Below are 23,512 nucleotides of genomic sequence, written 5' to 3'. Positions count from 1 at the left end.
GGAGAGGGGCTCCATTCATTTGTGGCTTTCATCCATAGGTAGCTTGACCCCCATCTTGCCTCTGCCAGCTGGTCTTCAACAGTCAAGGAGCCAGAGCTCCTCTGTCCCAAGCGAGGGTCATGAGGGAAGGCCACGGGCAGGATTTGTGTGTGGGAGGACTGAGGAATTCTGCCCGGCCTCCACCTGTCTCTCAGGCTCCACCGCAGTGGGGATCAGAGGACATAGGGGGAAAACAACTGTAAACTTACTACTCGGCCCTGGAATGGGGGTAAGAAGTGGGACGGGTTTGACAGGGCCTTGAGGAATTTTCTAGAAGCTGAGGATCATACATGAGACCTGCCTTTTCCTACCTTCTCATGCACATCACAGGCAGAGCCCCTAACCCTCCAGGCACCGGGTCACCTCTGGCCTTCCCTACTTGGGAGAGTCCTCCCAGAAAAAGATGGCCCAGTCTGGGACCTCTAGGTCACGCCAGGGGTGGCACCTAAACCCTGAGTCAGCCCCAGATCACCCTTCTTGAAAGGGGGAAGGTGCCATTTTATTTCAGGGACTGTATCTGTATTTTCTAGACCCTCAAATACATGCATCCTGCCAAGGACAGCACGGTGGGCATTTTAGAATTGAAGACAATCCGGGACATGTGGTTGCCGTACCCATAATCTAGGCTCGGGCACGGAACAGGCAGCTTTGGTTTGAATCAGCACTCAAACTTCTCTCCAAGCTCAGCAGGGATGAGAGGAGGGAGCAAGCAAGGATGCCTGGCCCCTGCCTGGCTTGGGGACGTCAATATTCAGTGAGAAGATTCCAGGTGTGGCCATCCCCCGGGATGGCCATGCCCCTGTTCCTCCAGCCCCTCCCACAAATGTCAAAACATCCCCACAACTGCCCTGGCCCCAGCACCCCCAGAGTTACATTCATCAGTTAAGATTCAGTAAAAAAAAAAAAGTAGATTTTAGCCCTCTCTCCCTAAGTCCCAGAGAGCTAAAACCCTGTCCCAGCTGCCTGGTTTTGAGGAAGGGCCATCCCAGGCCATGCCCAGTGGGGCATCCCTCTAGCCCTCCCCCTACCACTTGAGCTATGGCAATCTGTGATGATGGTAGCTACATTCACACAGGGAGAGTTGGTGTGCAAGGCCAAGCCACATGAGGTGGGTGGGGGACCATGAGGGAAATGCCTCTGGACTGGTCCACCCTGGTGGTGTGAAGGGCAGGGCCGCAGCCCCCCACCCAAACCTCCATGGGGCCAGGAGTTGAAAGGCTTGGGCCTGGAAGACATTGCATGGTGCCTCCCTCCATGGCTGGGCAGGGGCAGCCTTCTGGTTCAGGGCTGAGACGTGGGCACCAGGTTCGGAGGGAGGGGGTGGCACTTAGGCCCCTCCGGACCTGGAAGGGAGAGGGGGCATCAGAGAAGCATGTGAGGCGGAGCCCAGAGGGAGGGCCCCGCCCCCAAGCTGGGCCCCAGGAAGTCAGTGCTGGGCCCTGGAGGCAGCAAGTCAAAGGCTGGCCAGGGAAGGGATCTGGCAGGAGGTCAGACAGCGATGCCATGAAAGACAAAACATGTGGGATGCAGAGGTAGACTCTCTTCCAGGGGACGGGAGTTGTGGAGGCGGGGGGCGCACAGCTCCAGGGTCTACTTGGCCAAGGGTCTGGCCAAAGGAAGAACAGGAACAAACGGACCGGGGCCTGACGGGATGACTGGGCAAGAGGAAGTGGCAAGGGCAGACTAAGGACTTTCCTCTCAGAGCAGAACGGGGTTCTCCCACCCCTGTGGTGACAGCAGTGACAGCGGGGGTGGGGAAATCAGCCCTTAGCTCCCATCAACAGAATGCAAGGTGACAAATGAGATGGAGACAAGGACAGCGGAGGGATGATGTGGCTGGCATCACACTGCCCCCTGCTGGGTCGGGTCATACCTTCCTCGCCGGATGTTTCTTCAGGAGCCAGAGGACAGACAGGCAGAGAGAAAGAAAAAGAAGCCATCTGAGACCTTCTCCTCCTCTCAGGGAGGGGTCTTCAGTTCTCATGAGACCCCTGCCCCAGATTGGCTTGGGCCCTGGGGCCTGGACACTAATGACAGGCCCCCTCCTTAGCACACTGAGAGTGTTAGACCAGCTGCAGAGCCCAGACTCGGATGCCCACGGAACACTGTAAGCTGAGTGGGGCCTAGAGGTGGACACAGGCCCTGTCCTGGGCAGCGCTGCTCAGCATCTCTCTGTGGCTGGATCACAGAGGCACAGTGGGGCCCAATTGTTTCATTTTTCAAGAGAAGCTGAACATCAGCATCGTTAATGTAAAATCTCTGGATTTTAAAAACGTAAGCAACTAATTTTTTTTAAATGTTAAAAAAAGACCCTATGCTTGGCTTGGACCATGAAGAGTGAGCTCTGATTTAGCTAACTTCTCAGAGAGGCCCCCTCAGCTCCAGCAGCCTGGGGCCCTCATAACCCCTAGGACACCATGGAGTGAGAGGGAGTGAGGGGGAGTGTGTGTCTCTTACTTAAATCCCCAGCCTGTGCCACCCAGGACGATGGCTGCAACCAGGACAGCCCCCGCGATGGAGCCAATGATGATGTTGGTGCCACTGGGACCTGGGGACGAGGGCAGGACTCAGTTGACAGGGATAGGTATGGCAAACAGAAGACAGAGCCCCACCTCGGACAGCGCCAGTCTCACCCTTATATTTCTCTGTCTCCCCAGTGGGCGGAGATGTAGGCAGGGGGTTGTGAATACTGCAGTCTTTGCCTGTCCAGTCTGGCTGACAGATACACTTCCCTTCATTGCTGCAGACCTAGAGGTGGGGTCAGGCCAGTCAACGTAAGCAGGGCCCTATCCCCTCTTGTAAGTCTCTCCTGCCATCCCTGACCTCCAGGCACCCACCCCGTGGTGAGAGCAGATGCGGTGCTCCCCACTGCCCGGGCAGGTGCTGAAGTTGAAGGCAGAGGCTGGCAGGCAGCGATGATCCAGGCACAGCATGTTGGGCCCACAGGCTGTGCCATCCTCCACGTAGCTCAGGTCTGAGCCATCGGCCAGCTGCACATGGCCACCCCTGGGGAAACAGCATAGCCAGCCTCCGCCCATGCCCTCCACCCCATCACAATTGCAATCTCCCTTTCCCCAGCAATGGTTCCAGCCAACACCTGCAGTCCAGCTCCTTGCCCTGGTGGTAGAAGGTGACACTGCTGATGTCTCCTCCTAGGTCCCCCAGCCGAGGAGCTCCAGAGATATTGATGCAGAGGAGGAAGCCACAGAGTACGTCCCTGTTGGGGCAGCATGGAGGCAGTGAGTCCCAAGTCTGACCTCTGACCCAACTACTAAACTTGAATTTGCCTTCTCCCCACGCCCTGATTTTTTATATATTCTGCCATCAGGACTCACAGGCACATCCTAGAAGAATCTACTGTTCCATCCCTGAAAAAAACAAACAAACAAACAAACCCCCAAGTCCCCAAACTGGGGGTGCTCAACCAGGAGCCTTGGCAACTCACTGTTTATTGCACTGGACCCAGCCTGACCCCTTGCGCCCACAGTTTCCACGCTCTGTCCCTTCCACATTCAGTTTCTCATAGCAGAAGCGATCAGCAGCCGCTGTAAGGAGATAATGTGAGGTGTCACCCATCACCCTAGAGCCCACTCCAGGACCTCCAACACTCTGGCTGACCCCTAGTTTGGCTGAGTCCTTGAGAGCCTGGGGAGCCACACATTTGGTGGAGGAAGTATTTAGCCAAAACCTGTCCCCTCCTCAGACTCTTGATTCTGGGCCCTCCTGTGGGGCTGGGGGGTTAGAAGATGGACGTTTTTTAACCTTGTGATAAGCACTCTCAACCTTGTGTTAATGCATTCTTGGAATCCTAGCCTGGGGGCAGGGGAGGGGGGAAACCTGGCCTGCCCAGGTGTATTGGATGCTTTGTTTGCATGTGAATAAGGGTTTGTTATCTTTTGGCTTCAAGGTCTCTTCCTGTAAAAAGCAAGAGACAAAGCTAGGGTGTATGTTTGCAGTAATGCCATCTCAAGGAAATTATTTACTTAAATCCACTTGTGACCTGGAGGTACCAATCTGCAAATAAATGGGACTGCTTCCAGGGAACTGGAGCATTTGCTACCTTGCAAAGCTCCCCTTCACTCCAAGCAGTGTGTGCTTGTAGTTTCGTTGCATTGCACGGATCCCGGCAGGCCGAGAGATGATGGCACCCTCCAGAGTTTTCTCCCACTCCTAGCCAGACTCACCATGGCCCCAAAGGGCTTGGCACTGCTGACACCCTCCAGAGTTCCTTCTCCCACTCCTAGCCAGACTCACCATGGCCCCAAAGAGCTTGGCATTGCCGGTCCCGAGTTTTGCAGCGACCTCCGTAGCAGCGGCCCTAAGGGATAAACAGAAGACAAAAGAAAGACACACTGTGTGGTCAGAGTGGAGACAACAAACTGTAGTGAACCAGAAGCTCCAAGGGGGAGGAGACCCTCACCCATCATACCTGTTCATGATCACAGTAGTAACCGTCCAGCTTATGTAGGTTAGGGGGACACTGCAGAGAGAGGGGCTGGACTGAGCAGAGCAGCCCCACGACTGAGAGGTGAGACTGGTCCCAGGGAGGAATTAAAGGGTGGCCTAGGCCCCCCCCAAGTGGGGGCTCAGGTTCAGGGTTCTTCGGTGTCAAGAACAAAGACCTGGTTTGGAACTCAGACCACGCGGGTTGGCAAGTCCCATAGCCTCTCCAGTCTCCCTGTTTCCTGCACCTACTTCACAGGGCTGGGAAAACTAAATGGCCCATAAAACGGACGTAAGAGATGTTAACTAATATTAGCATCCACTCCAATCCCTAGCACACACCAGGACCACTCCAGGCGCTGGGAACACCAGTCAGACTACAAATTCTGGTTTATAATGGAAAGAGCAAAGCCAGGAGACACAAAGAACGCTTCCCTCAGATGAGGAAACTGAGGCTAATCAGCGGCAGCGATGCCAGCAGCCGAGCGGAGGGGCGTGGAGAACGATAGGATTAGGGGCTGCCTCGCCCGGGATTCTGCAGGGCGGCCGGGCTGGGCGGACCTGGCTAGAGTCGCCGGTGCAGGTCTCCGCGATGTCGCACTCGTTCACGGCCTCTCGACAGGACACACCCCGTGGTTCGTACTGAGGGAAGGATGCGTTTCAGGGCTCAGGCAGAGACCGCGGACACGACGCCCGCCGTCTCCCCATGGCCCCGCCCCTAGGTCTGTGCCCCGCCCCCCACTCGCTCCCAGCCCGCTCAGAGACGCCCCAAGCTTGCTCACGGTTCCGCTCCTCCCACTTCTCAGCAGACGCCCGCCCCGCTCCTCGTAGCCCCGCCTCAACGAGCCCGCACGCCCCGCCCTTCTCCTTCCCCATTGGCGCTTTCTTCGCGTCAAGCACCGCCCCTCCTTATGTGCCTCTTCCCGCTGCTTCTCCTTCCTAAATCCCACCCCTTATAGATCGTCAGCAGCTGGGTCCCTCCTGGTCCCGTCTTCTTCCAGCCCCAGCGGCGGGTCCCCCTCACCTTGCAGCGGCGACAGCAGAGCCCGTCGCTGCACATGGCATCATGAGTCAGGGTGCATTTCTTGCAACAGTTCCCGCCCGCTCGGCTGCACTCCTGAGGGACGCAGGGAGGAGAGGGAGGCGGGCGAGCCCGGACCCTCCCCACCTAGATCCTCCCTTCCGCCCACCCCCGAGTCCCCTGCTTCCACCTGGCGCTGGTCTCACCTGCACAGAGCCGCAGTCACATTCCTCCCCTGCCTCCACGAAGCCGTTTCCGCACTCAGGGGGATCCAGTAGCTGGACCGGGAAGGAGAGTCGGGAGTCTGACCAGGACCCTACCCAAGCCCCGCTCCCACGTTCCTCGCCTTTGTGCTGGTACCTTGAGGGGCTTGTTGAAGAGACAGCTCCCGCCGCCCTCCTGCAGAAACTGGTTGTACTCGTCGATGCTGCAGCGCGAGAACTTGCGGGGCAGGTAGAACCTGGGCAGGGGTGAGGAGACGTTGCCGCTGGGTCTGGGCCTGCGCCCTCCCCTCCAGCCCACTCTTTAGCCCCTTCTCAAGATTGGGAATAGGCTGCACCGGGAACTCGGTTACCCTCTCGGGGAGACTGAGGATCAGTATGCCTGGAGATTGCACAAAAATCCTCCTGCCTGCCCATCAAGCGGGAGCGTGTGGGGGACACACTTCTGTCCCCTTCCTGCAACCTGAGGACTCCGAAAGTCAGAGGTTGGAGTGCCACGGAGGAAAGGTGCCTCCAAACGAGGCTTTGGCGGCACCCTGTGGCAACAGTGCGCACTACAGTCTGGTTAGTTTTGGTGTCTTGCAGGGGAATCTGGGTCTCATTGTGCAGTGTTTCATAGAAAACCCGATTTCTTGAAATCCTGAGTGGTCCTGACAGCTGGGCCTTTTGAAGCCACCAGGTTCACACTGTCACCCAGTGCTCACTCTGGGACTTTTCTTACTCAAGGCCTTCTCCTGGTTTGTCCCCCAAAACTCACCCAGTGTCCTCCATGATGCAGCCCAGCCAGTTGTCTGGACACTTGCAGTCCCCTGAAAGGTGATCCAGGAGTATATAAGGGAGGGAGGATGACCAGCCCCCCTCCCACGGACACCCTCTTTACTTCTGGGTGTGGGTTTGGTCTGGTTATGGGGCCACATGGGGTCTTCATTGATACCTGCTGAGCTCCGGTGTTTATTCCACATCATGCCTAGGTTCTGCCCCAGCGTCTGGGCCAGGGTCACCGCCATGGCCCCCATGTTGTCGTACTTGGGGTGAGGAAGATGAAGCACAAAGATGTCTACATCCCTCTGACAGGCACAGGGCTCATGCCCTTAGCAGCCCCTCTCCCTCCCCCCGCTAACCCAACTGTGCCCCACTCTGCTCACCTCATTCACACCCCCACCCCTGGACAGAGAGCAGATGCCTCCCACGTAGGCAGCCCCACTACTGGTGCTCTGGAAAGTCCTGCCCCTGAAAGGGAGAGGGTTGTTAGGAAAGCTTCATGCCTTATCCATAGTGGTTCCCATGGGCTGAGAGGCAGACCTGGGGAGCCTCCCCAACTACAGCCCTTCCTTGCGGTGGTCAGTATTGCCCTTCATGTCAGCCTGTGTGGTCTCAGGCAAACCCTTTCCCCTCTATGGGTTTGTTTGCCCATAAGCCAAATGAGAGGTTCCTATTAGATCATCTCTAATCACAAAGACCTTTCATCAGATCTTTCCCCTACCAGGAAGGGATTCTGGGACAGTTTGAAAAGGGAAGAGGTAATGCAGGGGAGGTGATGGGCAGAGGTGATGGCATAGGTGACTGGGGATAGGCGAAAGGGGCATCAGCTTAAGATGCAGGCGAGGATGCCGAGCCTGTTGCTAGTGGCTGGGGGCAGGTACAAGATCAGACCGACCAGTCCCAGACCCTGCAAGATGACCAGGCACAGAGCAGGTGTTCAATAACCTTGAAAATCACAGCTACCAGCAGAGGCTGGCAGGATGCATGGGGTAGGGCACTCACGAGAAGAGGTGGGTGGCATCGCTGGGCTCAGGCAGGCCCTCCCGCCGATAGACCATGAGCCGGGCCAGGGTCTCCAGGAGGTCATCTTGCACCTGGATCTTGTCCCCATCTGCCCATGTTTCCATGGCAACCAGTACTATCCGGGTATTGAGCTGTTCCTTGTACATCTGGGCTCAGATGGGAGAAAATGGGGAGAAAGCTGGAGGGTGGGAGTGGGTGTGGGGGGGGATAAGGCTGGAGGAGGGCTTCAGTCTGTGCTTCCAGGAAGTGGAGTACATGGCTGAAGTGCCCTGGATTGCTCACCCCAAGCATGTATGTGGCTGGGTGGGGAGTTTGGGGTGAGAGGGAGGGAATGGGCAGGTTGCTCACCACATCTGCCAGGTTCACCACGGACTTGGCAAAGTTGCTGGTGAGGACCACGGACTGTCGCATCTGCTCAAACTGGAAGAAGAGTGGTGGAGGGCAAGGCCGCTTCCCGCCCCTCCTCCCAGATGGCCCCCAGCCTGGGAACTTACCAGCTGGTGGTCATTGATCACGATCAGCTCCACATACTTGGTCTCGCTGTGCACTGTAGGGTGGCCCCGGCGGACCTGGGGGATGGGTAGGCACTTGGAATCAGTCCCCTCCATGCCTGGCATCATGTCCAAGCCATGGACAGACTTAGGGGACTGGACTCCAGCCAGGGACAATGCCAGTTCCCCATTGGTGGGGGTCCCATCCCTCCCCAGCCTTGGTATGAGGGGGAGACAACCCGTTAGCCCACCATGGGGACACTGGCATTAGGGAATGAGGTGGGGGCCTCCCTCCCAGAGATAGTTCCCTGGCCCCCAGACACATCAGTCTGAGCCCTTCTTTGCCCCAGCCATGGATGGGGGTATCCTCCTGCTCTGGACCACAGCCTGAGGTCTCTGCAGCCCGAAGTCTGTGTGGGCCCCATACCTGCCTTTTCCTTCTCAGTCTCGGCCGGTTCGGAGGAGGAGAATGGGCAGGGGCAGCGAACAGGCAGTCTGGGGGAAGGGACAAGTGAGGGGGCGCACAGCCAGTTCCCTCTCCAGCCCCCCTTTTCCTCCTTTACCTGGTTCCCTGCATCTGATGGAGGCTGGGATGAGAGGGGTCCGGTAAATGAGGTGGGGACATGGTCCCTGCAATGAGGGGAAATTAGTTCTTGGAAGGCTGACCAGGTCTGCTCTGAGCCCAACAAGGGGGGTGGGGAGGACAGCTCTAGCCCTTCCCCCTACACTACCCTAGAGTGACCCAGAACTGGCCAGAGCTCTCATGTCAGATCTGATCTCCCAGATGCTCAGATTCCAGGGTCAAGACCTGGGGGCACCCTGACAGATAGGGGCAAAGGACACTGGAGCCCAATGGGAGGTTATTTGGGGGACAGAGGGGACACTGGAGCTGGGGGCAGAGGAGGGAATCAGAGCTGGGGTCACTGAGGGCAGTGAGGCTGAGGTTACCAAGGGAGGAGAAGGAGGGGCTGTGACGGCCATCAGGATGAGGATGGCACGGCTGTCAAGAGGGAACAGCGAAGGCTCACCTGGGAGGCTTCCTGAGGTCCAGCCATCTCTCTGGGCTCTATGATGTAGGTGAAGTTCCCGTCAGAGAAGACCCCACTGCAGAGAGAGAGGCACAGCTCCCCACCATCCCCGCGCCCAGGGCTGGAGGCTTTTGCACGCATCCCAGCCCCTCCCCATACTCACTGCAGCCCCTGGCAGGTGGAGAGAGCGGCAAAGGAGTGGGGTTTCCCTCGGAGCTTCCCTTGGTAATAGCAGTGGTCTCCAGCCCCCTGGAGGAGCAGAACATAAGTGGGCATGCCCCCCTGCCCTGGCACGAAGGCAGGAGGACAGGTGAGGGCCGCTGGAGGTGGCCCCTGTGCAGGTGGCTACACCTGGATTTCTACAGCCAGGCTCTACTCCGGTTGCTCCTAATTTGCTGTTTCCCTGGGCAATTTCTTAGCCCTCTTTGGGCCTCCTCTACCTCACCTACAAAATGAGGAAGTTGGACTGCATCAGTGGTTCTTACCCATTTGTTGGGGTTGATGCAGGGAACCCCAGACTCCTTTTTAAAAATTATTTATTTATTTATTTATTCTCACCCAAGGACATTTTTGCATTTATCTTCAGATAGAGTGGGAGGAAGAGAGGGAGGAAGAGAGAGAGGGAAACATTGTGGTGAGAGAGACACATCAAGTGGCTGCCACCCACACAACCCCAACCGGAGCCGGGGACAACCGAGGTACGTGCCCTTAGCGGGAACCGAACCCAAGCCTCTGGTGCACGGGCCGATGCTCTAACCGCTGAGCCAAACTGGCCAGGGCAACCCCAGACTCCTTTGAGAAGACTATCTGGCATTTGTATAACACCTACTATGTGCCACGCACCGTTCTAAGCACTCACCATGGATTATCTCAATTAGATGAACGCTATGACTCACCCCAACAGGCACACACAATTTCACACACAGTGTGTTCACAGATGCCACTGCCTCCGTGGACCACCCCTGGACACGTGGTCTGTGTCTGAGGAGCTGTGAGCAGCATGTGTCCTCCTGGCCCTGGCCCTGCTCATGGGTCAGAGGGGACCAGCACCCCCCCTCTGCTTCCTGCAGAATTACTTGTGCTCCAGTTACTGAACAGGCTGGGGGGGGGGGCGGTTATTTATAGAGACTCATTCATCTTGGCGGGGCCCTGGGCCTCCAGAGCTGGGACCCAGGAATTCCCAGGGCCTTGGTGCTGAGCAGACTGCCCCCTCCCAGAATGCTGGGCACGGAGCAGTGAGGTGCCTGAATGCCTCCACGCCAGGCAGAGGGGTCGCTGGGGTCAGACCTCTGGAGCTGGGCAAGGGGAGCTCAGGGCTCCACACCCTTTGACATGCCAACTATGACCCTCAAAGCCGAGGTGGAGAGAAATGGAGAGTCCTGAGGGGCCAGGCCCATCTCGGATGTAAAGTACTCCCCAGGCCCATCTCCTGTGGCCTCTGTCCTTTCATTCCACCTGCCCTGTCCCTTTCCAAAAGGACTCACAGTGCTATGCTGGGTTGTCCCCTCTCGGCTGAAATGACGTTCCACGTATTTTGAGGAGAGAAGGTGACTGAAACAGAGTGGGCAGAAGGAAGGACGGGTCACTGGCAGGACGGGGTCAGGCTTGAGTCCCGCCCCGGCTCAGATCCAGATGCCCTGCCCTGGCCAGTTCCCCCTCCAGCCAGCCAAGTCCCGGCCATGCCTTGCCCTCCGGCCCGTCACCCTCCCTCCCAGGTTCCAGGCCACACTCACTGGTTCAGCTCCAGGTCCAGAGTGAAGTTGGAGTTGAAGGCTGGGATGACGAAACTCACCTGGGCCAGGTGGACAGGCTGGGGAATGGGAGAGAGCAGAGGGCGGGTCAACCTGGGGAGGCTTAAAGGTGGGAATTGGGGATTCAGGGAGCCTCAGGCCAGGGAGTAGCCCTGGGGAAGGGAGGGGAGGGCCCAGTCCAGCAGCAGTAGGGACCATTTATTTTTGGGGAAATACTTTGCACAAGACCCTGTTCCTTTCCTGGGGGGAGGGGCAGGAGAGCGCACACCTGGGCACAGCCCATGCTGCCCTCTGGGTCCCGCACAGGTGTCAGCCCACCCCCTGCGGGGCCAGTCTGCGTGAGCAGCCAGGATCCAGAGGGGCAGCTTGGACTGCCCACTGCCTCAGGCCAGGCCCTCCCAGCTGCTGGCAGGGCCACCCCACCCTCAGAAGTATTATGGGAAAGGGGCAAACAGGAGATGGGGGCACAGTGTGACCCTGGGAACCTGCCGAAGCAGGTGCCTTCCTTCCTGTCGCCCTACCCTGGCCTGAGCCTCAATTTAAGGATGAGACCGTGGACTCTGCGGACAGGCGTGGAGTGTGCTGGAGATGATGGCAGGGCCCCTGGAAGCCAGAGCAATGGGCAGATGCCTTCCTGTCAGAATGAAAGAACTTGGCTCCTCTACCCCCAAGTCCATTGCCCTCTGCCTTGCCCAAAGTGGCTCATCTTTAATATTTCAATCCCGTGGTTAATTTTTAAACACGGAAGTTTTCCTGATAAATTTTTCAGAGGGGCCTTTGCAGTGGGGCTGGGAGGCTCCAGGTTGTCATGACAACGTACCAGGCCCGAGCAAGCTACTGTGGGGGTTGAGAGCTCCAGACTGGAAGCTGGTGTGCCTGGAAGGGAAGCCAACCCGGGAGAAGGGACAGGAGAGTCTGGGTGGAGGGGAGTTGGCCTCCTCAGTCCCCACATCCCCACACCCAGCCTCGGGTCCTACAAAGGTGGGGACATATGGGAGAGGCCTGGGAGGGGCTGGAGCCTCTTCCCACCCCTGTTCACTTAAGAAGACTGAAACCCAGGCTCCCAGAGGAGGGTCCCACCACGGGGCTGTGCACATGAGAGGAATCTGTTTGTGCCTTTCTTTTGGGAGGAGCGGGTTGCAGGATGAGAGGGATCCCCGGTGTCATGAAAACCCACAGTCCTATGCTAGTCAGCTTCCTCATCAACCACCTAGATCTCTGCTGAGCAGTTATTATGTGCCTGGCACTGTTCTGAATGCTGTACAAGTATTAGCATACTTGATCTTCCCAACAACCCAATGGGATGGGTGCTAACGTTATCCTTACCTGACAGACGGGAAACTGAGGCACAGAGATGCTGACTAATTTGCCCCAGGTCACACATCTAAGAAGTGGTGGAGCTGGGATTCAAACCTAGCAAATCAGCTTCCAGGACCTTGTCACCCCAAAGGTGAGGTAAGATGGAAATGGCCCTGGGAGAGGGGGTGAGGTGGGGGCAAGGGGCCAGAGCCCGGCTCAGCAGCCCTCTCAGCCTCAAGGACATTGATCACTCCATCCCAGGCTGGCTGAGGCTCCGAGCTCTATCCTGAGCCCTAGACCTGGAGCATCTATCAGACTTGAAATAGAAAGTCAAGGACAAGCCCTGGTCGGTTTGGCTCAGCGGTTAGAGCGTCAGCCTGCGGTCCTGAGAGACCCGGGTTCGGTTCCCGCTGGGGGCATGTACCTCGGTTGCAGTTTGTCCCCGGCCCTGGTTGGTCGTGCGGGTGGCAGCCACTCGATGTGTTCCTTTCACATCGATGTTTCTCTCTCTCTCTCTGTTCCTCTCTCTCCCTCCCACTCTACCTGAACAAAAAATGGAAAAATGTCCTCTGGTGAGGATAAAAAAAAAAAAAAAAAGAAAGTCAAGGACAAGTAGTCACTGTCCTCCCTATTCGCCTGGACCCTCTCTGTTCTGCCCCTGCCCCTGGGCCTAAACTAGCTCTCCACTCACCCCACCCTTGGCCTGGACCGTCCTTGCTCTCCCTCTCCCCTCCTGGGCTTGGGGCTTGGACTGTCTCTGCCCAGACCACCTCTGCTCTCCCTTGCTCTCAGGTCTGATCTTGTTTGTCCCTCCCCAGACCCCACCAACAAATCCGTCCCCTCCCCATGCTGGCCATCCAGAAGAGCAGCCTGTCCAGGCTCCTTGTCCTGATTCACACTCTCAGGTTGTGCAGCCTCGGGAAATGATCCAGCAACTTCTCTGAGCTTCAGATTGTCCCAGTGAAAATGCACAAGGCTGTGAGGTTGGCTTGTGTGTTAAGGGTCGTCCTGGGCCTGAAGAGTTCTAGCAGAGTTGGCCACGGTGCTTGCAGAATCTTCCCCACTCAGGAAGTGAGCGAGCTAACCCATCTGGCCTCTCCCCTCTCTGTCCAGAGCAAGCTGACCCCACTCTGGGGAAAGCCCAAACTAATGGGGAGCAAACACCAGGTCCTCTTGGTCCCCCTCACTTTCTGCACCCACCAGAGGCGGGAGGGGGAAGAGCAGAGAGACCAAATAGCTGGGCAGGTTTGTCTGGCCTGGCCCAAATGGCTGGGGGTTACAGGGGGATAATTCCCTGTCCATAGGATGAGAAAGATCAGGCAAACTCCACCTCAGTTCCCAGGCTCGCTGTACCCCAGGCACCTGGGGTGGGGGCTCCTGTTGGCCCCAGAGTCCTAAGTCTCACCAGGCAAGCTTTAGGCCCATGTTCTATTAAAGCCAAATTGCTCCTGGCCTGGCCTGCCTTCTGCCCCTGACCTGCCCCTGACTTCTCGCATTATCCCTCAGGAGCCCCTCCTGTCCCGTCACCCTCCCTCCTCTGGGCCCAGCTCAGCGCAGCTGGTGACCAGCCAGCTGGGCCGCGACCCTGTGCCTTGCCCTTGTTTTGCTCCCTTGCTCCTGGGCCACCCGACTCTCATGTGCTGCGGCTCATTTGATCTCAACCTGCCCAGGATGTCTGGTGCTCATTTTACAAATGCCAGGCCAAGACTCAGGGAAAGACACTTGGAGGTGACTGGCCCAGGGCCATGCTGGGGAGGTAGAGGGTCAAGTCTCACTCTCGTTGGAGTTAATGTCAACCATGGCAGCTGTGGCCACCTGGCTGGAGTGACCATGCCCTCCCCGAGGCTTTCCTGTCACCAGCTCATCGAGCCATCAACTCTTTTTTTTTATATCCTCACTCGAGGACTTTTTTTTTTTGCATTTATCTTCAGATAGAGCGGGAGGGAGAGGGGGGAAAAAGAGAGACATATCGATGTGAGAGAGACACATCAAGTGGCTGCCACTCACATGACCCCAACCGGGGCCGGGGACGAACTGCAACCAAAGTACATGCCCTTAGTGGAAACTGAACCCGGGACTCTTTGGTCCGCAGGCCGATGCTCAAACGGCTGTGCCACACCGGCCAGGGCCAGCCATCCAACTCTTGCTTGCACCCCGTGTCAGACCAAACCAGATATAGGGGGCAGAGGGAAGGAGGCAAAGATCCTGCTGAAGTCCCAAAACAACTAATACGGAGGCCAGGCCTCCACTCCAGACCTACAGAATCAATCTTGGGAAGGGGGAGACACAAGATCTTTAGGGTTCCCAAACACCCTAGAAAATGTGAACATCCAGGCATTGTCCCCCAGAGAGTCACCCTGAATCCCTCTTTCCAAACCTGCATCTCCTGCCAGGACCTCCTCTCCTTCCCCCTCTTCTTCAAAGCCTGCATCCACCAACCAGAGAAGCTCTGGCCCCTCCCTGCTCCTGGGCCACTGGGCAGTTCTTTACATCTTGATTCAGCTTTTCACATGGGTGACCGTCAGTGCCCTGGAGCGCCGGCTACACCCGCCGTTTTCCCTGCCAGGGCTCAACACGCGTGTTGACTGGAAAGGCATCAGAAAGCCCGAGTGAGCTGTAATCTCTCTGAACCTCACTTTCCCCATCGGTGAAATAGGGTTGTCGTGAGGATTAAATGAAAGACCTTTTATTTATTTATTTTTTTTTTATCCTCACCCGAGGACATTTTTCCATTTTTTGTTCAGGTAGAGTGGGAGGGAGAGAGAGGAACAGAGAGAGAGAGAGAAACATCGATGTGAAAGGGACACATCGAGTGGCTGCCACCCGCACAACCGACCAGGGCCGGGGACAAACTGCAACCGAGGTACGTGCCCTTAGCGGGAACCGAACCCGGGTCTCTCAGGACCGCAGGCCGACGCTCTAACCGCTGAGCCAAACCGGCCAGGGCTGAAAGACCTTTTAAATGTGTTATCACAAGGGTTCATAATAATAATAAATGAAAAGAAGGAAATGTAAATGGTCCGGCTGAACAGGGCTTTGAGGAACTGGATAAACTGCAAGAACTGGGTGGTGGCAAATGGGGAGGAGCCAGAGAAGCAGGGACCCCACCTGGGAGAAACTCCCTCCCCAGCAGCAACCCCCCAAGCTCCCCAAGATGCAATGAGGCTCCACTTATCATCAGGGCAGCGGGAGTCCCAGACAGTGAGAAGAATTGGATGAATTTCTGATAACCGGATTTAACCTAAATTTTTGAGGACAGAGTCACTTCCTTACAGGGTCATTAGTCCCTCTGAAGACAGATCCTGGGCAGCTGGGTCCCTTTAGGCAGCCAGCAGGGGTACTCAGGGAGGTCAGGCCCACAGGCCGGAGTCTGGTTGGAGAAGCAAGACTCCTGCTCACGTTGCTCCCCCGAGCCCCACCCACAGCCTCACAGGTAACCCCCAAATGCCCTGGCTCCTGTTTCTGACTCCCAGCCCTCATGCTAGCACCTGGCCCCAACACTCAGGAGGTGGGGCAGGCCTCACAGATGTTGAATATCTGCTCTTGCCAAATCCTAGGCAGGACACCTATATACACCTCAGCTCCTCTAATCCTCACAGCAGCCAGGGCAAAGCGCAGATGACTATTATCCCCATGTCATGGATGGGGAAGGTGGGGTTCAGAAGTCATCGGCGGCTTGCCCAGGCTACTCGGTCAGCAGCAGCGGAGCTGGGACCCGCTGACGCTGTCCTGCTGAACTCCCTCTGCCTAACCTCACTGCGGGGCTTCCAGCCCCCACCCCCAGCCCAGGACAGTCTCCTGCCTCTGATCTCAGGACAGGGCTGTGATCTTGTCTGCAGAAACCAGGTGGCTTTGGCCCTAGTGGAATACCAGGGCTCCAAGATCCTGTGGCTCCCTGCCCTGGCTGCCATCTTGCAAGGGCTGAGACTTGCCCAATTGTCCCCAGCCCTCTGCAGGGAGAGAACTCAAGCACTGTAGCACAGTCCTCAGCTGATGGCTTCCAGGGTGGCGTTTCCAGTACATGCTGCTCTGGGGGTTCTCCCAGGAGCTCAGCCCAGTGACTGAGGTCCCCTCCCCTAGCTGGCTCAGTCGAGGATCTGTCTCCTGGGCTTGGTACCCTACACCCAGACTATCCTGTTCTCTTACCCACATCCTGCCCCCTCCTTGCTTTTGAAGGAGTCTGGGTTTCCCAGGGGCAGCACAACCCACACAGCAGCTTTGTGTGGATTGGGAGAAGGGTCTCCTCACAATGTATGCAGCCTCGTGAGCCCCCCGATTTCATTCAGTCCACTTGCCTGGGCACTCCTGTGCTCTGAACAACCAGCCCACCGGCCCACCGTGGCCCTGCTTGTCCTCCTGCCTCACCCCAATGCAGGCTCCCCGTGACCACAGGTTTCTGCATTTCCAGAAGCTCCCGACTTCTCTGGGCCTCGGGCCCCACCTGCTCCCAAACTGGACAGAAGTGAGGTGTTGAAAGCAGTGGCAAAGAGACCAAAAGGTCCCCTTTGCCCCTCTTCCCCGTACTCCTGAGCGAGAGGCAGGCAGTACACTGGTTAAGAGTGTTTCTCTGGCCCTGGCTGGTTTGGCTCAGCGGTTAGAGCGTCGGCCTGCGATCCAGAGAGACTCAGGCTCGGTTCCCACTAAGGGCATGTACCTCGGTTGCAGTTTGTCCCCGGCCCTGGTTGGGTCGTGTGGGTGGCAACCACTCAATGTGTCCCTTTCACGTTGATGTTTCTCTCTCTCTCCCTCCCACTCTATCTGAACAAAATATGGAAAAGTGTCCTCGGGTGAGGATGAAAAAATAATAATAAAAAATAAAATGCTGTTTGGTATAATAGGGGTAAACTGTTAAAAAAAAAAAAAAAAAAGAGTGTTTCTCTGGCCCTGGCCAGTTTGACTCTGGCCTGTGGTTCGGAGAGACCCAGGTTTGGTTCCCGCTAAGGGCATGTACCTCAGTTTCAGTTTGTCCCTGGCCCTGGTTGGATTGTGTGGGTGGCAGCTACTCGATGTGTCCCTTTCACGTCGATGTTTCTCTCTCTCTCTCTCTTTCTCTTCCTCTCTCTCCCTCCCACTCTATCTGAACAAAAAATGAAAAAAATGTCCTCAGATAAGGATTAAAAGAAAAAAAAGAGTGTTTCTTTGGGTATCAAGTGCTGTGTGACCTGGCGTAGTTACTTCACTTCTCTGTGCCTGTTTCTCTATCTGTGAAATGGGAATAATAATAGCTCTACCTCTTGGAGTTGTGAAATAAATTAAACACGTAAAGGCAGACAAGTGCCTGCCCCAGAAAGGTCCCAGTACATTGTAATTTCTCTAGCTTCTAATTCCTCCTTGGTCCCTTTCCCTCCCCCCAGATCCCCTCACAAAAGCCAGGAATCGGAACACCAAGCCCTTTCCTGTCACCCACTCCTGGCAGTGGGTGGGCTGAGATTATTATCATCATCCTGATTTTAGGATGGGCTCTGAAAGGTGCCATGACCAGCCCAAGGCCAGAGCAGGTTAGCACCCCAGACCCCACCGTGCCGGCCCTGCCAGCCAGCATGTGCCTCCAGACCTGCCACATGACCCACAGCAGATGGAGATCTTGCTGCCGACCCATCACCCTGCTTGGTATGAGGTCCTAGACCAGTGCAATAACTTCAGACAAAGCCCAACAGCACCAGGGTGGGGCATTTTCTGCTGGGACCCTTGGGCTCAACAGTGCACTGTCTCTACCCCAAGTTCTGAGGCCAGAAGTGCTCCAGGGAAAGGTGCCAGGTGCCAGGTGGGAGGCAGAGGGTTGCGACGTCTCCTTCCGGTCGGGGAATATCTGGGACATGTCCTTTTGTCTCCCTTGGCCTTCCACCTTCCACTGGGTGGGGTTAGGGACCCGCCCTCAGCGCCAAAATCCAGAGTCCCTGAAGGCAGTGGTCTTGAGAAAATTACTCCACTGCTTAAGATCTGATTGATATTGGGCAAGTTATTTAACTTCTCTAAGCCACAGTTTGCTTACCTGCAAAATGGGCAGATAAGAGTTACCTGCCTTAGAGCTGCGAGAGTTCCACCTAAGGGAAACTGAAGTATACGTAAGGCCAGTCTACGAGTAAGTTCCCTGGGGGGGCTGCAGGGGTAACTGTGAAGGTTCAATCCCAGAGACACCCCCGGAGGTGACCACTGCCTCACAGATCCACAGAACCCTCCACTCCCACCTTATCAGACACCCCCTTGGGCATATTCAGACTCGGTCACTCAAACACACATCACACACATGCCACCCACTCATCCAGCAGAAAGACACCCAAAGAGACTCCCCCTCCTCTGCATACCCAGTCCATCCAGTCCAACTGCACCCATTCAGCTCTCTCCACACTGTCACGGGCACCACCATACCCTAGAATAGCCCCCTTTCAGGTGGACGATGCTGAAGGGCACCTGCTCTTCCTCCCTAAGTGGCCCCATGCGTTCCCTCCCCTCTGTCCTCTGGCCCCACCTGCAGCATCACTCCACCGTCCCATCCGGACAGCCCTGAAACACCAGACAGCAGTCCAGCAGTCCTGCCAACATAGCCTGGGGTGCACAGTTCACAGGTGGAGGGACACCAGGGAAGAGAGTCAGACTAATGGCCACACCCCATCCCTGGCCCTGGGACCATCCCTATTGCTCATCCACCCCCTCCTAGGGAGCCTGGGAAGTCTCCACCCCTTTCCCTCCCACCCCCCACCTCCCACTCCCCCACTATTGCCCCCACCCCCACCCCACCCAGGCCTGCCTGCTCAGGACCATTAACCACCCCCTCCCCCCTCTGCACTGCCCTGAGTGATGGTCCATCTATTATGCATGCTGCCTTCCTGCTCCATTCCATTTCCCGAGTGCCCCCCCCACACCCCCACACCCCTCTTCACCCCCCCCTAAGGGCTTTTAACCAAGTACATTAGGCAGGGCCAGATGCCAGACTGACAGATGTCCACAACGTTAGCCTCCGTTTCCCTCCTTCCTCCCTCTGCCCAGCCCAATTTACCTCCCACCACTCCAAGACCTCAGGTGCCCAAACTTCCAACCTCCTCTGAGTCTGTCCTCTACACCATCTATTTCTGCTAGGCCTTCATCTTGCCTGCCACCGCCCCCGTTGGCCTGGCTAACTTTCAGCTTCCAGCTCCCGGAGAGCCGAGGCGTGCTGAATGAATATTCCATCTGGGTGATTATTATTCACATGATATTAATTAATTATTAATTGCAATTAATCTCCTTCATTCCTAACCTTCCTCTGGGAGACAGGAGTGGCCTGGTAACTGAAAGGGATAGGGGGTGGTGGCATTTGTGGGTGTGCTTGGGGCCTGGAACCTTTTTCCAAGGCCCCACCCTCAGCAAGGACAGGAAGGAGAACAACAAGCCTATCAGTGCAAGGGGGAAACTGAGGCAGGAGCAAGCAATGAGCTGTTCCAAAAAAGCCCACTAAGAGTGGCTGTGCAAGAACCCAGGAGCCCTAGTCCCCGGCTGAGCTCTTAGTTGCTCTCCCTGCCCTTGTTGCCCACCCAAGCCCCGTTTGGAGCAGAACCACTTGCTTTGGCACCAGAGCAGTGGCAGCTGGCAGAAGGATGACCGAGACTGGACTGAGCCCTGGGCATTTCAGTCCACTGAGGGCAGGGGGTTCCCACCATGATAGAGGGGTCCTGGTGCAAGGCGGGCGGGTGCTCCCACTAGTGGGCTCCATGGTACCCACTGTACTAAAGGGAAGCATCAGGAGCCAGCTGCCTGGGAGGCACCCAAACCCTGGTGGCCCCTGCCCCTCCCCCCCAAGGCCTGCTCCAGCCAGCCCCCTGGCCTCCCCCCACTCAGCCCCACTCACTGGGCCGCCGGGTGGCTCCTGGCGGACCCTGGTGTCCAACTGCTGCTTTCGGACTTCTCCCCCGGAGCTCTCCCCCACCAGACGGCTGGGCTGTGTGACCTCAGGGGCTTCCAGGCCCCACAATTGGGGTGAGACCCTCCAACGCAGAGCTCCAGCAGGACCCCAGGACCCAAGACCTGAGGAGACAAGGCCATAGCTGTAGGCAGATGCTCACCGCGGGGCAAGAGACTTGGGCACCCACACCCTCCACTCTGGGGTGGCCCTTGGAGCCCTGGGGTGTGGGGGAGAAGATATGCTCCCTGCACGGGGAAGGGTCCGATGGGATGTGGGGGGGCAGGAGCTTCACTCCTGCCCAACACTCACGACTGCCCCCCCAAACCCGCAGAGACCTGCAGAGTCCGCTGGCCAAAGGCAGGAGGATGGCCGCGGTGGGGCGGGCCAGATGGGGACAGGTGGGTGTCCGAACCTTCCCTCGTCCCCCGCCCCCACCCTCCCGCGCTCTGGACCGGCTGTCACACCGAGCACTGCAGGAAAATGTGGCTGCAGCAGAAACCGCCGCAAAACCCGGGGCGGGGGCAGGGAGGGGGCGCGGGCCGGGCGGGCGAGCGAGGGTCACTCACCGGGCGGCGGCAGCAGCGGCAGCAGCAGCAGCGCCGCGATCACCCAGCGCCGCAGCCGCCTCATGGCTCGTTCATAGTCCTCCTGGTCGGGGGCTGCGGCGGAGCGGCTCGGCGCGGGCGGGGGCGGGACGCGCGGGGGCGCGGGCTGCGGAGCCGCGGGCGGGGGCCGGCCGGCCGGGGGCGAGGCTGCAGCGGCGGGGAGGGCGCCGGCTCAGCGCGCTCCGGCCGCGGCCATCCCGGCGGGGCGGCGGGCCGGGTTAAGAGCGGAGCGGCGAGCACGTGAGCGGAGGGCCCGCCCCCGCCCCCCGGGCCCCCCCAGCCGGGCAGGGCCCGGGCCGCCGCGACAGGAGGACAAAAGAGGCGCCGCCCCGGGGCGGCTTTCCCGCACCACCTCTGCCTTCCTTGACAGGTGCAGGGCAGGGCGCCCCCGGGCCCCTCCTCGCGATCCCCTCCTCGGCCACCCCTTGCTAACGGAGCTCCGAGGACCGGCAGATTTTTAGGGGGAGGGAGACAGGGTACACGGGGACCCTCGGGTTCTGACCTGGGGACTGCCGTTCTAGGGACCGAGCGATCGAGATGCGGGGGCGTGGCCGCCAGGGCCCAGGTTCGCCTCTCAGGCGCTGAACCCAGGAGGGGCCTTCCCCAGACCCAGCCCGGAAAGCCCCCGAAAGCTCCGGTCGACTGAAGGCTTTTGGAGCTGGAAAGATTTGGGGCCAGGGACTGGACGGAAGGACAGAAACTCATTTGGCAAACGTCTGGCCGGACGCCTGTGGGACCTCGGACTACCTCGCAGAGCAGGTCACTGTGGAGTCTCATCGACCCTCGGCTCAGACCCCTTTCCATCCTACAGGCTCCGTTTCCCCGGCAAAGATGCCCCTGCCTCCAGGAGGGCTTCAGGATTTGCTGTCATGAGCCACCAGGACAGGTTGGCCTCCCCTCCCTGGGCTCCTGAGTCCTTCACACAGGGCATTGCCATCCTCCCCCTAAATATCATATTTCTTAGCCTGGTCATTCACATGCTGTTAGCATGCCCCATTTCTGCCCCTTCCTTGTCAGCCCAAATCTTTGAGGAGCAGGAGCTACCTGTGGAGCCCCCCAGCCTCCCCTCTCTAGCCAGACCAGGTTGCCCTGCCTGCAAACCACCCGACCTCCCAACCTACCACTGGAACTGTCCGGCACCCCCAGCCCAGCTACTGGGTCCCCAGGCTGGGGGCTGGGATCCCTGACCCCAGGGGCCAGAGACCTGAGATGGGGTGAGGGTGGTAGGACGTGGATACCACTGGTGAGGCCCCCACACTGACTTTGTGCCCAAAGCCAGAGACTCCTTGAACCCACCCTAGGAGACCATGGGTCACTGGGGAACAGGAGTGGGTCCTCTGCCTTTCTGGGGACCCAGGGCCTCCACAAGGAATGGGGCAACTGCCTTTGGCTCATGACAACCCCCCCACCCCAGCTCTATTTTAGGCTCAGGAGAGGTGAGAAGGCGATTTCCTGGGAGGCACTGACATCAGTGCTGGGAATGGTGACCCTCCCCTTCCAGCCGCCTGCCACTCCAGACCCAGCTGCTCAGGAAGGCTGGAGTGTTCCTTCACTCTGGAGACATCTTGGAAACCTCTTAGGGGTGAGGGGGCTCTAGGGGATGAGGACCTACTATGTGACATTCCCTGGAGACCCACAATTACCCAGGAAGGAGGGATTATATTCCTCATTTTACAGATGGGGAAACCGAGGCTCTGAGAGGCTGCTCAAACTCCCCAAAGTCACATAGCTAGCTGGTCAGTGAGAGGTGCATTCCATACGCCAGGGTCTCACTCCTCTCTGGCCACCCCTATTCCCACCTCTGCCTTTTACTTTGGACCTAGAGGGGACTGGTCCATCTGGTCCATCCATCCCACTCCTCCCTCCCCACACACACCACCAGAGTGAGTCTGTCCTGCCCCACCTGTGCCATGTGCCAGGGCCAAGTCAGTGAGCCCTGATCCGATGTGCCTCCCAAAAGGACAGGTGGGGACCTGGGCCTGGGGAGTCTGGATTCCCTCCTCCAACACACCCACGACAGCAGGGAAAGCCCAGTCTGTACCCTGGGCCTCTAAAACTGAGACAGAGACACATTCCTATCACTTGCCACTGGTTCCTTGGGCTTCTTGGTGGGGAGACCTTCCTGTATCCCCAGTGACCTCTCTGGTAGCACTCTGGGCCAGCTCCATTCTCCAATGGAGGCTCAATCTTATGGCCCTGGGCCCCCAACAGTTCCTACCTTCCTGAGTTCTCCAGCTCTAAGCAGGTCCAGCTGGGCATCCTGGTCCTCCTCTGACCACACCCCACTCCCCCAGCCTGAGGCCCCCCATCTTGTCTTCCATGTCAGTTCTGCTACAAGCTGAAAACTGTAAGCCTGTTTCAGTTCCTTCACCCACCTTTCCTCCTGAGGTCAGGAGCTGTGAGACAGTCTCTCAGGGGGTCCCTGGGGGAACCCCACCCCAGTGGTGGGCTCGTTTGGTTCCTCTGCCTCTCTGTTTATTTCCCCCAAGAGGAGGCCTGGGAACCCTGGAAATTAGAGGTTGGTGGTCATTGTTTTGGTCTTGATGCCACCCTTGGGTTCACTCCTGCTGAGGAAACTGTTAGGCTCTGGTCCCCAGTCCTCCCTCAGGAGCCCCCATCACCAGGAGGTCTGGGCCTCTTTTCCCTGCAGTTCCTTCTGCCCTTCAGTCAATTCTTCCCTCCAATCGTCCTGCGCAGGGGCCACGCCGGGTTGATGTGGAGCCCTGTCTGCGGGGCCTGCAGCAGGGGCCACGCCAGGCAAGGAGGCAGGGAGGGGTGGAAGATAAGATCAGGACTCCGGTCTCCAAGCAACCAGCTGGGGTCCCAATTCTGGTTAATGGCTGTGTGACCTTGAATAAGTCCCCCAACCTCTCTGAGTCTGTTTCCTCATCTGTGAAAAGAGGGTTAGAAAAGCACTCCCTGCCCAGCCAGTGTGGCTCAGTGGTTGAGT

At 57.8% G+C, this 23,512-nt stretch overlaps 1 protein-coding gene across 3 annotated transcripts; it reads right to left on the bottom strand.

Annotated features, from left to right (window-relative positions):
* Positions 1–519: 519 nt before the first annotated feature.
* Positions 520–20,587, bottom strand: ADAM11 (ADAM metallopeptidase domain 11). 3 transcript variants are annotated; one of them, XM_036268553.1, is made up of 27 exons: positions 20,524–20,587; positions 19,904–20,079; positions 10,762–10,838; positions 10,513–10,579; positions 9,192–9,277; positions 9,029–9,104; positions 8,564–8,630; positions 8,428–8,495; positions 8,004–8,078; positions 7,858–7,929; positions 7,489–7,655; positions 6,870–6,954; positions 6,659–6,749; positions 6,482–6,533; positions 5,864–5,963; positions 5,710–5,781; positions 5,507–5,599; positions 5,044–5,124; positions 4,469–4,519; positions 4,294–4,357; positions 3,485–3,584; positions 3,137–3,256; positions 2,877–3,045; positions 2,673–2,787; positions 2,497–2,587; positions 1,913–1,930; positions 520–1,382 (listed from the first exon to the last, which is right to left on the bottom strand). In XM_036268553.1, the coding sequence occupies exons 1-27, from the start codon at positions 20,585–20,587 to the stop codon at positions 1,367–1,369; spliced, it is 2,313 nt and encodes a 770-aa protein (XP_036124446.1). In that variant the 3' UTR covers positions 520–1,366. The 3 variants fall into 3 exon arrangements, with proteins under 3 accessions (XP_036124446.1, XP_036124447.1, XP_036124445.1); XM_036268554.1 differs by lacking the exon at positions 20,524–20,587 and adding an exon at positions 20,293–20,452 and having other exon boundaries at positions 1,249–1,382; positions 8,432–8,495; XM_036268552.1 differs by lacking the exon at positions 520–1,382 and having other exon boundaries at positions 1,882–1,930.
* Positions 20,588–23,512: the final 2,925 nt, after the last annotated feature.

The sequence above is a fragment of the Molossus molossus genome, unplaced genomic scaffold (genome assembly GCF_014108415.1).
Source record: "Molossus molossus isolate mMolMol1 unplaced genomic scaffold, mMolMol1.p scaffold_m16_p_19, whole genome shotgun sequence".
NCBI lineage: Eukaryota > Metazoa > Chordata > Mammalia > Chiroptera > Molossidae > Molossus > Molossus molossus.
The sequence above is the reverse complement of the archived record's forward strand: the minus strand, read 5'-3'. Positions and strand labels throughout refer to the sequence as shown.

Excerpts from the sequence above, each read along its gene's own strand:
- ADAM11 (XM_036268552.1), bottom strand. The coding sequence starts at position 20,587 with ATGAGGCGGCTGCGGCGCTGGGTGATCGCGGCGCTGCTGCTGCTGCCG. Across the intron at positions 10,580-10,761 it reads CTGGACCTGGAGCTGAACCA|TCACCTTCTCTCCTCAAAAT; the intron begins GTGAGTGTGGCC and ends ACTCTGTTTCAG. Across the intron at positions 5,600-5,709 it reads GTGACTGCGGCTCTGTGCAG|GAGTGCAGCCGAGCGGGCGG; the intron begins GTGAGACCAGCG and ends TGCGTCCCTCAG.